The 15,346-nt window shown below is 44.3% G+C and overlaps 1 protein-coding gene across 3 annotated transcripts in view; it reads right to left on the bottom strand.

Moving 5' to 3' along the window:
• Nucleotides 1-15,346, bottom strand: part of ELP1 (elongator acetyltransferase complex subunit 1) — a 2,667,893-nt gene that overhangs the window by 855,292 nt on the left and 1,797,255 nt on the right. For all 3 annotated transcript variants that reach the window (XM_069630608.1, XM_069630606.1, XM_069630607.1), the window contains exon 23: nt 3,340-3,474. In XM_069630608.1, the coding sequence (XP_069486709.1) occupies nt 3,340-3,474 (135 nt within the window). The remainder of the gene's footprint in view (nt 1-3,339; nt 3,475-15,346) is intronic.

Below are 15,346 nucleotides of genomic sequence, written 5' to 3'. Positions count from 1 at the left end.
ACACTGGGAGAGGCTATGCAACCTAAATTATAAGAAATACATATTGAGGCAGCACGCTGACGGAGACAAACCGGGAGGCTATTAGCATGATTGTACAAAAGCGAAACACCAAAACCGACGATTAGAGCAATACAAGGGGAAGGAGGGCAGATACTTGATACCCAGGAGGGAGTGAATGAAGGTTTCCTCGAGTTTTACAAATTATTGTATGAAGATACAGATGAAGGAAAAGGCAGCGAGATAGTGGAAACACTGGAAGATATTGGCCTACCCAAATTGAGTGCTGAAGAGAGAGAGAACTTAGACGCCCCTATCACACTAGAGGAACTAGAAGCAGTGATCGAGGAATTGCTCACTTGCAAAGCCCCGGGGGTGGATGGACTCCCTAGCGATTTCTATAAAACATATAAAACAGAAGTGCTTCCCTCACTACTAGCCATGTTAAATGAAGCTCTTGAAATCGGAACGTTGCCAGAATACCTAAGGGAGGCGATAATCATCCCGATTCTTAAACCTAACAAGCCGAGCATGGATCGAGGATTGTATAGACCGCTATCCATGCTGAAACAGGACAGTAAAATACTCACGGCTGTGTTGGCTGGGAGACTGAGACAGGTCATAAGCAAACTTATACATCCTGATCAAACTGGATACGTCCCACATAGAAGTATATCAGACAATCTGAGGAGGCTTTAGCGGGTCATAGAGCAGACAGAAGGGGAGGCGTAAGAAGTCGCAATAGTTTCATTGGATGCAGTGAAGGCCTTCGACTCTGTGAAATGGCCGTGGCTGATAGCAGCTTTACAGGAATATGGTATAGGGCCTGAGTATCTCAAATGGGTTAAACTATTATATAGCTCACCACTAGCTAGAGTTAAGACAGGAGCGATTATTTCGGAAAGGTGGCAACTTAGTAGAGGTACCAGACAGGGGTGCCCTTGGTCCTCGATTCTATATATCCTTGCATTAGAGCCCCAAGCGATATACTTCAGACAACAGTACGGAGAGGTGGGGATTTTCACGAAAGGCGGGCCACACCTAATATCGTTGTATGCGGATGATATGTTGTTATATTAAAGATACCCAGAGGAAAACCTGCAATACATCCTAGAAGTAATGGAGCGATTCGCGTTGCTCTCGGTCATCGCAGTCAATCCCAAAAAATCGCGCATATTCCCCCTGGGAAATGTAAAGGGATCCCGCGGGAGCATCTACCCATTCGAAAAATACCCTGGGAGACCAAAACCTTTAGATACCTAGGGATAGATATCTATCACACAGTGGAGAACGAACACAACCACAACACAGAGAAGGCAATAACAAATATTGAGGACAGTATGAGATTGGTCTAAGCTCCCTTTGGCCATGGTAGGGAGAGCGGCCCTGTTGAAAATGGTTGTATTACTAAGGCTGATACACTTTTTTGGAAATATACCATACATGATACCTAAGCGATTCTTTGCCAAACTCCAGAGCATATGCAGAGACTTCATCTGGCACAACACTAGGAATATGATAGCCCCGTGGAAACTACAAAACATATGACAAAGGAGGCATAAAACATCCCAATTTTGAGATCTACCACTGGGCCAGCCAGCTACAATATGTGGCCAAATGGCTATCGGAAGACCCAACAGTGGAGTCCAGACTGCTGAGGACAGAGTGTTCCCCATTCTTCTTGAAAGAATGGATATGGTTGCCCAATTCGGAGCTAAAGGGGTGTCCAAGAATGTCAGAATTGGGATGGCAAATGTGGCGGAAGGCTTGCCAGGCCATGGAGAACCAGATCCCGTGCTCCCCGCAGATACCACTAGCAGCACTAACCAAAGGGGACGTGCAATTGGAGGAAAACGATACGCATGCACTGGGAATCGGTGGGTATTGCAACAATAGGAAACATATGGCAAGATTGGAAGATACTGGAATTGCTAGAGGAAATGCACCTACATCAAGGGCAATATATTACATATACTAGACTGGTGCGACGGGTGAAAGAAACATGGTCTGAAATAGTGCTGGAAGACCAACCAGATACGACCATTGAGACAATCTATGACATCGCAGAGGGAGGGCACGAGGTTTCCTGAATCTATTAACTGCTTATGAGTACGGTTGGGAAAGAGGTGACCCAGCGAAGACGGGAGTGGGAAGAGGAAGTGGGGGAATGTATGAATGATGGGCTCTGGGAGAGAGCTCAAAGGTACCATAAGAAGGTGTCCAGAAATGCAGGGTTGTAACAAATTCAGCTATACGTAACTCATAGAGCGTACATGACCCCCCATAGGATATCCCGATTGAAAAACGCAGAAATACAATCATTTCCCAAATGTGGAGAAGTGAATGTGGAAATGACCCATATGTTCTGGGCATGGCCGGAAATTAGTACATTCTGGAAAGAAGTGGCCCACCGCCTGACAGAAAAGGGGATCACGCTAGGTGTGGAATCGGTGTGGGCATGTATCTTTGGGGGGGAGGGGTTCCTAGCCCATGCAAGCTAAAGCATGTGGGCAAACTTAAAGACCTAGCTTACATACTGGCCAAGCGCAGGATTGCCATGGGCTGGAAAGGGTGAAACAGGACAAAGGTAGAGGTGTGGTGGAATGACCTCAAGAAGTGGGCTGAAACTGAAATGGTGGTATGGACTGAAGCAGCCAATAGAGGGGGGAGGAAGAGGCAGATACATTGACAGCGTGGAGGCATTTAGTGGCCACATTGTTTGAATCCAACCAGGTATGCCTAAGCGGGGATGATATCTCCCAGAGCACAGAAGAGCGAACACCCCGAGAGGATGTAACGGCGGAAGGCGAAATGGAGTAGGCTCAAGTTAAGGGGGGAGGGTAAAGGGTAGGCAGGGGTTATAGTTTAACACTATACGAAATATTAAAAATGTATAACATGCACTGCTAAGTTTGTTTTTGTGTGTTGATTGGTTGTTATAAAAGTTAATAAAAATTGTTTAAAAAAAGTCTTTGAACTGTTGAAATAAAACAAATGAATCAATAACTGTGATACTTTGTGCTTTTCTGTTCACTGTAATTCACATACCTGAGAAAAAGTCCCTTTCCTATGGCTACCAACGTTTCCTTAACACCAACGATTCAAGTGACTCAATTTCAGACAGCATGTGATTGCCGTTAGCGCTTTGCAAATACAAGGGGAGCAGCATCCGAACCCATCACCCAAATGGTCTCTTTTGTACAATACCGTAAACCATTATTTTGAAAAATCATATGCACATTAAAAATCTATCTAATTTTTAAAAAGCACAAAAACCAATCAGATATATGGGATACCACTTGTACTGCCCATATTTCAGTCTATATTGATAACTTGACTTACTTATGGGGATTTAATTTCTCCAAGGCAGTTCTCAGTGAATCACAAATAAGATCTACTTTTTTTACATCTGTTTGGCTTGGCAATGTTTGGTCAGCAACAGTGGATGGGTACATAGTCCTCCTGACATCATCTTCTCTGGGAATACAAAGATCATTATTAACATTATTTTTTTGTCACTTATATAAGTATTCTGCAGTTGAGTCACGCATACACAATCATATAGAGCAGGTTAACTAGAAGGTAATCACAAGTAGTCAGTCTGGTGTTCTCTCATTCCTATTGTCTTCCTGATTTTACATTCATAGAACAGCTTCTGCAGTATAGCAAAGGCACAACACTTTTGCACGACACAGCACACAACAATTCTTGAAGAACAGGCACTGTTGGTGAACTGTTAGTGCTTGGGAACCACCCTACTCTTATTTGGCATCTTCACAAGTCAGTTTCTTTTCTGTTAATTTACACTGTCACAGACTTATATAATGAGAGAGGAGAAATCTGGTGTATTGTCTGGAGGAAACAAGAGTGTAATCCTAGAAGTAGAGACTTGCCCTTTTTTCAGAGTAATGACAAACATCAAAGGATTTAAAAACCCAGATGGGTAGTGTCACATGCAGGGTATCAAGGGACCACTCATAGCAAAGATATAAGGTTCACGTCTGATTTTAATTAACATAATATAGTATTTTGGGTTTACCTGAGGCCCCAGTGTGGAGTTACCAAAACAAAATACAGACTTGTCAGGATTCTCTTAGGATGCACTAACACCGATCTATTGTATGTCCCTTAAGCTCTGCCTCACCTAGTGGGAAAATAACCAAGGATTTTATGGGGGTTTTGAGTGGCCAGACTCGTCTTTCTGGTTCTTCCTTGCATCGCCCATGACAGAGAAAGAGAGAAAGAAATTAGTTAGGTTGTCACACTTCTCTATGATCTCTGGAATGCAGTTGCATGTGATAATATCCCCGCATAAATGTCTGCTGACAAAAAAGTTGTGTTTTTTTGCGGAGACATTATTACATTGAACATGCGGGGGACACCCCCGCATCTATTTATTTTTTTACAAGGAGAGCAGGGGACATCCCCGCAACCCGTCCCCATGCATAATGTCACCATATATAATGTTGCCAATGGCTTTTCCCGGCTACGTTATGTATGGAGACATTATTACCCGAAACCTGGAATACATGGCACCATCGGTATTTGAGGGCCGTATATATTAATTCCATCCACTTCAAGAAACTCTTGCCAAACCCGAAGTGCGCCAAGGTCGTCAGCAACCAATACCATCTGACCAAGTCGAAGGTCGTCACTGCGTCCAGAGAGTTCACCGCGCAGTGAGCGTCTAGCGAGTTTGTGCCATCTATGGCATGATGCAATCTCCTTCGGTTCCAGGCCGTGTTGCGCCCTGGTCATAACCCGTCTGGTCCTCATGAACTAGATCTCTGACCGCCCTCTTGAGCCTGCTTGCCAGAACCGCTGTCAATATTTTACAGTTGTGGTTTAGCATTGAGAGGGGTCTGTATGACCCGCACTCCAGTGGGGGTTTACCTGATTTAAGGATGGGTACTATAACTGCTTCCTGCAGACTATCGGGCAATTTCCCCAGTTCATAGGCCTCCTCAACGACCGATAACAGTCTGGGCACCAGTATGTCAGCGTAGGTTTTGCAGAACTCTCCTGGGAGCCCACCTGGTCTTGGTGCCTTGGCAGTCAGGAGTTCCCTTATCACCTCCTCTATCTCCCCTGACAACAGTGGCGCATCCAGCATGTCCGACTGTTCTGCTGTCGGTTTTGGTAGGTCAATTTGGGATATGACCTTTACTGCATCACTGCCTTTCTCTGCAATGTCTGCAGAGTATAGGGACTCATAAAAGTTTGAGAACACTCCTTCCCGTGTTGGGTCCTGGTTAGCTCTTGGTTTGAATCAGTTATAGCACTGATCCTATCCCTAGGTTCTTCGCGCCTGCACAGCCATGCTAGCGATCTCCCAGGTTTGTCTCCCTCTTCTTGCAGCCTTTTGGTATACATTGCATAGTCAAGCCATCCTAGCCAGTCCCACTCCTTGAAGTGGGTGAAGTCTTAGTTACTTACCTGTAACTGTATTTCTACAGCATTGGTATCTTTCATAGATTCACATGCTTGAATATTCCCTGTCGTCAGACTGGGAATCCTTGGTGATAAAAATTAATTATTCAAATTTTTCAATATACATCCCTTCTCCCCTAGAGAATGCATGTAGATACTCCTTTGTGGCTTATGAGCCACTCCATTGTGTAGTCCCTCCACCTCACTTTGGTCCTTTATGGCCCCAACCAATGAGGTGGCAGGGCTTAAGCTCCGCCCCAGGCAGCCATTTTCAGATTTTGAACCATAGGAACTACAGTATGATGGGTGCTGAGCATAGATGCAGAAAATAACAATATTTCTGACAAACCTTTACCATGCGGCAACACAAAGGTTACATACTCAGGGAAAGGCGGGAAAATAGGCTGGTCCTACCTTATGCAAAGAGGTGGCGCAGCATTGCCTGTCCAACTGCAGATTCTTTGTTGGCATCTTCTGCTAGGCAGTAGTGTTTAGCGAATGTGTGCAGAGTGCTCCAGGTACCGGCTCTGCAGATGTCCTTCAAGGGAACCCCTGCGTGAAACGCTACTGATGCCGCTCTTCCTCTGGTGGAGTGTGCTGAAGGCTGTTTGGAGAGGGGGTCACCGTTCAATTGATGACAATGGGTAATGCATAACGAGACCCATCTTGCCAGACTTTGTTTGGAGATATGTTGCCCTTTCGTGCGGCCCGCAAAGGCAATGAACAGTCTGTTAGATGATCGGAACTCTTTAGTTCTCTGCAAGTAAAATTTCCAAAACCCTAGTCACATCTAGGGAATGTAAAGCTCTTTCCGCCTCCGAGGTATGGTTCCGGAAGAAAGATGGTAGAACAATGCGGTCTGCAAGTGTCATTGCTGATAAGACCTTGGGCAGAAATTTTGGGTGTGTCCTCAAAATGATGCGGTCTTGCTGAAACAAAGTAAAAGGCGGTTCTGAAGACAGGGCTTGTAATTCACTGATCCTCATGGCCGAAGTCATGGCTATCAGGAAAGCTGTTTTCCAAGATAAGAATTTTATTTCACATCTGTGAATGGGTTCAAAAGGGGGTTCCATGAGAGCCATTAGCACAGTATTCAGGCTTCAGGAAGGAACTGATGAGGGCATAGGAGGATAAGTACGCATCAACCCTTTCAGGAAGATCTTGATGGCGGGAAGAGAGAGAAATGACTGCGCTTCTGGAGTCGTCATGTATGCTGATAGGGCCGACAGGTGAACTTTGATGGAGGATAGGGAGAGACCTGCCTTAGCCAAATGTAATAAGTAAGGTAGTATATGTTCTACCGAAGCTGTAATTGGGTTAATTGCCGGTTTCACACCACTTAGAAAAACGGTTCATTTTCACACGTAGGTGATCCTTGTTGAGGGGGCTCTAGAGGCCCTGATTATGTCCGAGCAGTCCGCTGGAAGGTTCAAGTTCATGAGTTTGCACTGCTCAGGAACCAGGCTTTGAGGGAGAGGCTCGCTGGGTCGTGGTGGAGGACTTTGAGGTTCTGTTGAGTCAAGAGGTATTGATGAGCCTAGAGGAGAATTGGAGACCACAGGGATAGATGTTGCAGAGTCGGGTACCAGATCTGTTGCACCCAGTCCGGCGCTATTAGGATCATGGAGCAATCCTGCTCCTTCATTCTGCGCAAAACTCTGGCTATGAGTGGAATGGGGGGAAAGGCATAAAGGAACTTCCCTGTCCAGTCCACCAAGAATGCATCTCCTGCTGATTGATGTTCCGGGTACCTTCAGGCAAATGCTTGACATTTCCTGTTGATCCTGGTGGCAAAAAGATCGATCTGTGGCAGGCCCCATACAGAGAAAATCCGTTGAACTTCCAGGAGGGATTTGAGAGATCGTACCGTGGTCGTCTCTTTTTCTAGGAACAGTGATGTTGAGCGGAGGATGGCTGTTACTCTGTCCGCCGATGGTCTTACCCTGGGAATGGTGGTGTCGAACTCGGTTCCCAGAAAAATAACCTTCTTGCTGGATACTGGGCAGGATTTTACGTTGTTTATCGAAAAACCTAACTCTCTTTAGGAGTTTTATCGTTTTTGACACTGCCAATTAAGCTCGACTGAGGGAGCTTGCCCTTATCAACTGGTCGTTCAAATATGAAAAGACCTCCGTTCCCAACCTTCTGAGGTTCGCTGCCACGGGCGCCAGATACTTGCTGAATACCCTCGGTGCTGATTTTAGCCCGAACGGGAGTACCCGAAATGGGAAATGTCGGTCTCCTATAGTGAACCTGGGGAACTGTCTGTGGGCAGGATGAATTGGAATGCGGAAGTATGCGTCTTCTAAGTCCAGCGTGGCTAGGAAGTCATTTCTGTTCAGCCACGGTAAGACGCCTTGCAGGGATATCATTTTGAATTTGATACGTTTGATGTATTTGTTCAGTGCCCTTAAGTCCAATATGGGCCTCCATTGACCGTTTTTCTTTTTGATTAGAAAGAAGCGGGAGTAGAAACCTTTTCCTTTCTGGGAATATGGGACTGGCTCTATAGCTGCTTTGTGCAGTAACTTTTGAACTTTGCCATGACGTTCTGCATCATGTGAACTTTGTGAGGGGTGGGGGCAAGAGATGGAGGATGGTCTAGGAATTCTATGGTGTGCCCCCTGCGAACCACCTTTAATACCCACTTGTCTGATGTTATCGAATTTCAGCGTTGAAAATATTGGCTTACCCTTCCCCCCACAGTTGTTTGGCATAGAGGGGGAAGAATTGAATGGTCAGTTCCGTTTGTTCTGGGACTTTCCTTGGGAAGAGCCGCGCCTTCCTCTCTGGGAATACCTGTTGGCGGATTGATATCTGTTGCCTTGAAATGTGTTACCCTGTGACTTCTGACCATAGGAGGAACGTGTGTATCCTCTGTCTTTTGACGCTGCACCTCGAAAGGGCCGAAAGGACCTGCTGTCTTTATATATTTTTTTTATTAAGATGTTGGTTTAGTCAGACCCTCCAGCTTATAGCGATTTTGCGATCCCGCAAAATGCCGCGAAAACGGCAGTTTAGCGCAAAATGCAGCAAAAACTGCGGTTTTGTGCAAAAACATCATCTTTTTTAAAAAATTGTTTTTTTTGGGCATTTTTTTTTTAAGCAATCTGCAGAAATTACTGTTTTATAAAAATAGTACTCAGGGTGCCAGGTTCTCAACTTTTTTTTACACAAGAAACGAAATGCGCTAACACATCTCATCACTTGCGCCCCAATAAAGTGCAGCCCAATCCACAAGGGACACATGAATGGGCACATTTTATATGCGCACCCATTCAGATGGCCTTTTTCACCTCCTTGATCAAATAAAGTGGCGTTTCTGTCAATTTAAAAGTGCATCCCTCATTTCCAAGCAAGATGCACTTTTAAATGTGCAGAAATTGTAGGCAACCCTAGGCGCACGGGATGTGGGGCTGCCACGGCATGACAGGGTCTTTCCTGACCCTGTCATGCATTTCTTTTAAGGTATGAACCGTTGCTTTGTCGCTTGCATTTCTGTTCCTCAAACAGGATAAAAATGCATTTTTAGGGTCGCATTTTATAGCGGCAGGCACCTCGAGGGCCTGTCCCTGTGAAAGGCGCTGGGAGCTTGCAGAACACTGTTGGAGAGCGATTCTATTCAAAGTAGTGCCCATTTTGATGACAAAAATCTATCGAATGTTACAATTTGACCTATTTCGTCCAGTATTATTCGATCGATTTTTATAAATACTAAACATGTGTTGTGGGGGTGTCACCCGCTCCCCATGTTCAGTATTTTTGGTCTAGGGTGGTTGCAGAAGTGTTTTCCCCTTTTTCCGCAAAATTGGAGGCGGGGCGAGAAAAAAAAGAAAATAACGAAAAAGGGACCCTGCGGAGTCGGATCCGACCCGTGTTAGAGGGACGGATCTGGCACCGCAGGGTTGCAGGGGAAGCGGCAGCAACCAAGCAGTTAAGTGGGGAAGAGGGTGGGGTGGTGGTGAAAGGTACATTTTGGGTTGTTTGGCTGAAGTGCAAATCAATTTGCAGTGAAATTGACTACGGTCAATTCCGCCACAAATAATTACACTTCGGTCAAACAACCCAGAACACCATTCAAGCCAGCTGGCCAGCGCACAATTTGCGCTACAGCTCAAACCTGTGGAAATGCGCCGGTCACCTTTGAGAATAAGGTGACCTGCTCATTTCCAAAAATGGGTTGTCTAAAAATACCATATCCTCCGTTCTTTTTTTAAATGCCCCATTATTTGAGGAACTGGGTCAAAATCTACATTTAAAAAAAAAGAAATGGTTACACTATGAGAGAGAGGGAGAGTGATGGGTGAGATGTGAAGTGATAGGCAAGAAAGCAGAGGGAGAGCAGTGGGTCAGAGGAGGAAGCGCTGCACAAGAGAGCAGAGGAAGCAGTGATGCGGTGGGCCAGAAATCTGAGAGCGAGCAGAGGTACAGAAAGTAGAGGGAGCGTGTGGTCAGTGAGCCAGAAAGCAGAGAGGAAGCGGTTGGCCAGAAAGAGGCAGTGAGCTGCAGCTTGGGAAAAAGGATGAGGGAAGAGTGCGATAAAATGGGAGAAAGGATGCAAGATGCAGAAGCAGCACAAAAGAATGAAGGACTGTATATTGCGGGAGGAATTGTAGAGTGTACGGTGTGAGTTGGGAGTATGATTTGGAGTGTGGCAGGGGCTGGGCAGTGCAAATTGTGACTTGACAGTGTGACATAGCACGTGAGTATTTGGATGACAGAGTGAGAGGTTAAGGAATGTAAGTTGTGATGGAGAGATGGTGAGATGTGTGTTAGTGAGAGAGGTGTGTGGGTGTTTGGGGGATTGGAGAACATAAAGGGGGAATATTTTCAGCATTACAATTGATAATGATCAATTTAGTTAATACTATTAAATAGGCATGAACATTAAACCAGAAATGTAGCCAAATAAAACACTGTTCTGCCAAGCCAGAGACATCTGGGACTCTTCCTATTAAATGAACACAAAAGATACATAATAATGATACCCTGGCTCTCTTGTAGCCTTGCACTCTGCCTATTTCCTGCAATGTGGCAATCTTACACCCTCCAGTTAATACAAAATGTCCTGCAAAAATGCTGCAATAAATAAAGGTTTGTGCCGCAAAATTTGCCATTTCATGCCGCAAAATCCTGGAAGGTCTGTTTAGTTGAGTTGACAACTTTTTCAACTGTGATATTAACAATTCAAATTACATTGTTTTCACCAAAATGCAGTTCTTAGAAATTCACATCTAGCTACAGTATAGTTCACAATCTCTTGTGAGCGGCAATCTCGCGGTCAGACGATTCTTGTTGTTATCATGCAAATCGTTACATACAATTGTTATTACATACTATACAATGCATCAATTTAACAGTGATAGATGACCTAGACAACCAACTTATGATGAACAGTAAGTGACAAGAGAAAATAAACATGGGTTATTATTGTTAAAGCTTCTAATATAACGGAAATAAATTCAGTTCTCTTAAGAATTGCACAATATCAATACTGAGTGAATTTTTTGAAGCATTAAACATTGCTGACCACAATTCGTTGTTAGTTAATAAAATACAATGATTGAAATGTTTGTGTAAATATTGAGTTCTCATGTCGATTAGATGTGAACAATCTATCATGAGATGTCTAGAGGTTTCAATGGGATCAGGTAGCTTACAGTAACAACATATCTTGGCTGGGTCTGACAAATTGTTGTAGATAGCAAGTTTCATTTTTGCAGTTTTGTCTTCATTTACTTCCCACAAAAAACAATTAGCATATATACGGTCTGGGAATTGTGTTAAATATTGGGGAAGTGCCTTAAGTGCTTTCAATTGAAATTAGCCAATTTTAACAGCTTCATATGTGTTGATTTTCTCATAAGTAGCTATCCAGTCTTGTCTCTGCAATTTGGTTTTCGCTTTGTCGGGAAAGTCTAATAGCAAGGCTTCTGAGATGTCTGCTTTGTGTAATATTACACTACATGCTTGTTTCCACTGAAACAGTGGTCTAGAAATTGGGAGTCTGAATTACTTCTTTCAAAACAGGAAACAAGTTTGTTGAAAGTTCTGAAGATATTAGGCCTTTCCTATAAATTGCTAACATTAGCCAAGATACAGAAGCCTGAAGGGACACAAGACCAAGTTCATATCTAATGAGTGCGATTGGAGTACTTGGTGGTACAGGAAGCATATGTTTCCAATAGATGCCCTCTAGAATGTCCCACCGCACAGATTTAGGTGTAGCCTTGGATTGCCTCCTGTATGTAATAATAGGAACGACTTTTTGCACGTAAAATATTCTACCTGGTAAGATGGAAAATTTACCATAGGTTGATTGAAGAGCTTTCCCTTGTATCACTAGAAGTCTCATCCTGGAAGCCAGTTCTCCTTTGTATGGTTGGTCCAAGGGATGGGAGTTTGTTTACCCCAAGATATTTAATTCCCTGTATTTGGAGTAACGAGCAGTCGCCCAATTTCCAATTGAATTTAAAATTAGTTGCTGAGCGATGATGTTGAAAGATCAGTATATTGGATTTATATGTGTTGATTATCAGGCCATTTTTTAATGCAAAGTCAGAGAGTGCAGTGAGCTTTCTCTGTAAGCCAATTGGAGTTCTGTCTAACAGGATGAGGTCATCAGCATATAGCATGTAAGATATTTCATGCTTGCCCAATATTGGTGGAAATGAACGTATCGAGTGAAATATGAGGTTCAGATCATTAATATAAAAGTTAAAAAGTATTGAGGCAAATGGACAACCTTGTTTTAAGCCAGTGTCTTGTTCAAGATTAAAGATGGCTGGTATCTGTCGATATTTATGAACAAATTTTGGATGAGTTGTGCCATGAAACTCTTCATTCAATATCATGATGCACTCATTGTAGAATATTTGCGTCGAACAGGACTTTTGTGGATCAGTCCTTATAAGTCTCTGATGAAGATTGTTAATCTGCCAGCATTATCAATTTCAGGTTTGTGTGTGAAATAAGCTGCATTTAAGAATGTATGGGGAAGCCAACAGACTTGTAGGATGTTATGATCACTCCTCGTGGTGGGTAATACTTGAAAGGAGGCTATTAGCTTGTTTGAGTCAGATGAAATGTAGATGTAATCTAAAATTGACTGACTCGAATTTCTAGACCATGTTGGTCTTGGAGGTGAATCTTCTCGAGTCGAGCCATTCAGTATGGTAAATTTCCTTAAGTTCATTAGACTCGACCATTTTGAGGCTCTGAATTGGGCCGGGTGTTCACATTTAAAAGGCAGTTCAGATTGAAATCACCTGCTATCATAGTGGTTTTAACAGTTGATTCGAGCAGGATTTTATTTAAGATATTTTCGATTTTATCTAAGAACTGTGGTTCAGAAGGGGAAGCAGGGTTCCAGTAAATGTTTATTAAAACACAGCTCGGAAAAAGAGGATGATTAATGCTGGTGGTGGTCAGTTTTACAGCTTGTATAGCCAAGTCTGGAGATAGCCAAGCAGCTAGTGCAAGTTGACAATCGTTGCGGACTGCCTCTAGGAGGCCAGCATCGGGGCGACCTCTTGCGGGTTTAGAAGCTAAAACAGATTCAATTTGATGATTTGGCCATATTGGGGCTGTTAGCATCCAGGTTTCTTGCAACACAACTATGTCAAATTTGTTCAAGTCAGAGGATTGAGAGAAAAGTTGATGGGAGAATCCCCTGGTGTTCCAGGAAGCTAAGGAGCAAGAATGAGTAATAGTCGAGGTATTATCCTAGTGATCTGATTGAAGTTGGTCATTTTTGTTCGCAGCTCTTGACCCAATCCCTTTTGGAAGGAGGGGGTTTAGGCGTTGAACGAGCGTCATTCATGCATCTACAGGTTGTTCTGTCATTGGGCCAAGAAGCTATATCATTTGCATTTGAGGTTGGAAGAGTCAGGTTTTGAAGCAAGATTTGATTGCTTAGAGGGGGAGGCATGATGGCCTCAAGACGCTTTCCTTTGATGAATAGTTGTTGTCTCTCAACCCATACTGCATTTTTTACAATTAGCGAGGGAATACATATCACTGAGATATCTTGGTGAGCCGGAATTGGATATCTCACGGACACAATGTCACTAGATTTTATTTGTTTTAAAGAAGAGATGGAATTAAAACACTGTGAGAATAGTTGTTCGATTTGGATAAGGATCAGAATAAAGTCAGTCCAGCATTGTACGGTGAATGTTCTCATCTTTAAGGACCAGTGGTTCAGGATAATAAGTGGTAGGTCTAATCTCTTCATGAATTATATCCAGGGTCATTTGGGAGGAACATCCAATAGACTGGCCTGTCTTTGATGATGAGATGATGTGACTAGCATCATCTCTCGGGGATGGATGTTTAACCTGAGACTGGATAGATTTTATAGAAGAATCTACTGAACCAGATGAAGATGTAATTGGATTAGTAATTCTCTCTTGAGGTCTAAAAGCACTTGGATCCAAGTAATTGCGTCGTTGATCCATGGTTCTAAAAGAGGGTGGTTGGATGTCAAAATTTATGCGCAAAGTTGGATTTGTATGTTTATGATTAAAGTTGTCATGAAGGCCATGGTGAACATCTTCAATAATAGATTTGTTAGTGTTAGGGAGAATTCTCTGTTTAGGCTGAATTTCCCTACCTAGTGAGTCCCCCAGCAGCTTTGCTGGATTTCTGGGGTTTCTTTTTTCTCCTGCCAAGAGTGAGACTCTTTTACCCTCACTCTTGGACATGTTGAAGTGTGTTTTCTTGGTTAAACCTTGTGTTGAATGGGCTATGGGGTCTTTTACTCCATAGGGCCTCATGTATTTTTGTGATGTGGGTTACACAGCACCCTCTGTGCCGTGACCCAGGGGTGTCCTAGGGACTCCCCAACATAGACTCCATACCCTGGGACTGACTACTGTCTCCCAGGGCATGTAAAGTCACCAAAGACTTTGCTAGTCTTGAATCCTGAACAGAACCAGTACAAACCATCATATTGTGGACGTACTGGCTGGGGCAATTCGATTGCCCCAGGGTCTGTTAGTCGAGGGGGCACGTCTCCGTCCCCCCTGATCGAGTTTTGGCTGGTGGCAGTGGAAACTACTTTTTATATTCAACCGCGAATATTTCCCTATGGGATTTCCCATTGTTTTAGGCTAACACATTTAATTATTTATTTACGGTAGCCTTAAACATACCGCCGGTTTATATATTTATTATTATAACTCCGGTTGGGACTTTTTGCCAAAACTTGATTCTAAAATGGCGTTGGCGTTCGCCTCTGTAACTCTGACCCAAAGTGGAGCCCTTTGTTCCACTTTTGGCGGGCTTCTCCACAGAAGCCCTCCAAAGTGGTGCCACTCTGTCTGGGGTACTTAGGAGGGGTGGAGGGGGATTTAGGCACCCTGGACTGAGTTACCTTGGTAACTCAAGTCGCACTCCGTCCTGATTGGCCCAAGTGGTGAGCCGGCCGGCTCACCACTTAGCATGTTTGAGTGACAGCTAGGCTGGGTGAATGGGGGTTTGCTGCATAAAAGCAGGGCTTTGGGGACTGGAACTTTAGAAGTCGCCACAGGACCAAGAATCCGACGAGGGAAGAGCTGAGCCGACCTGCTTCGACGACACCACCCGGTGGAGCCCTGCTGAACCGTCTCACCACTTTTCCCGACGACCGAGGAGAACTCTTAACGGAGTGGCTCCTTCCCTTGACTGGTGGGGACAACCGGTTTTCACCTTCTTTCCGCTTCTCGAGGTATCTCGTGGCCGCCTTGCCAGTGCCAAGCACCCCGGCAACCGGAACCCCACCACTTTTACCCCAACCACGAAAGTCGGTACAACCCTTTAACCGGAGGACTCCGCGGCTGGTTTCTTCCCGGGCAGTGCAACGACCCTCTTCTTCTGCTCTTCAGCGAGAACTTCTTCTCCCCTGACCGACGTCGAGCCTTGCTACCACTGCCTGGAA

The sequence above is a fragment of the Ambystoma mexicanum genome, chromosome 6q (genome assembly GCF_040938575.1).
Source record: "Ambystoma mexicanum isolate Mex_15411 chromosome 6q, UKY_AmexF1_1, whole genome shotgun sequence".
Taxonomy (NCBI): domain Eukaryota; kingdom Metazoa; phylum Chordata; class Amphibia; order Caudata; family Ambystomatidae; genus Ambystoma; species Ambystoma mexicanum.
This window is presented reverse-complemented; position numbering and strand designations above follow the sequence as displayed.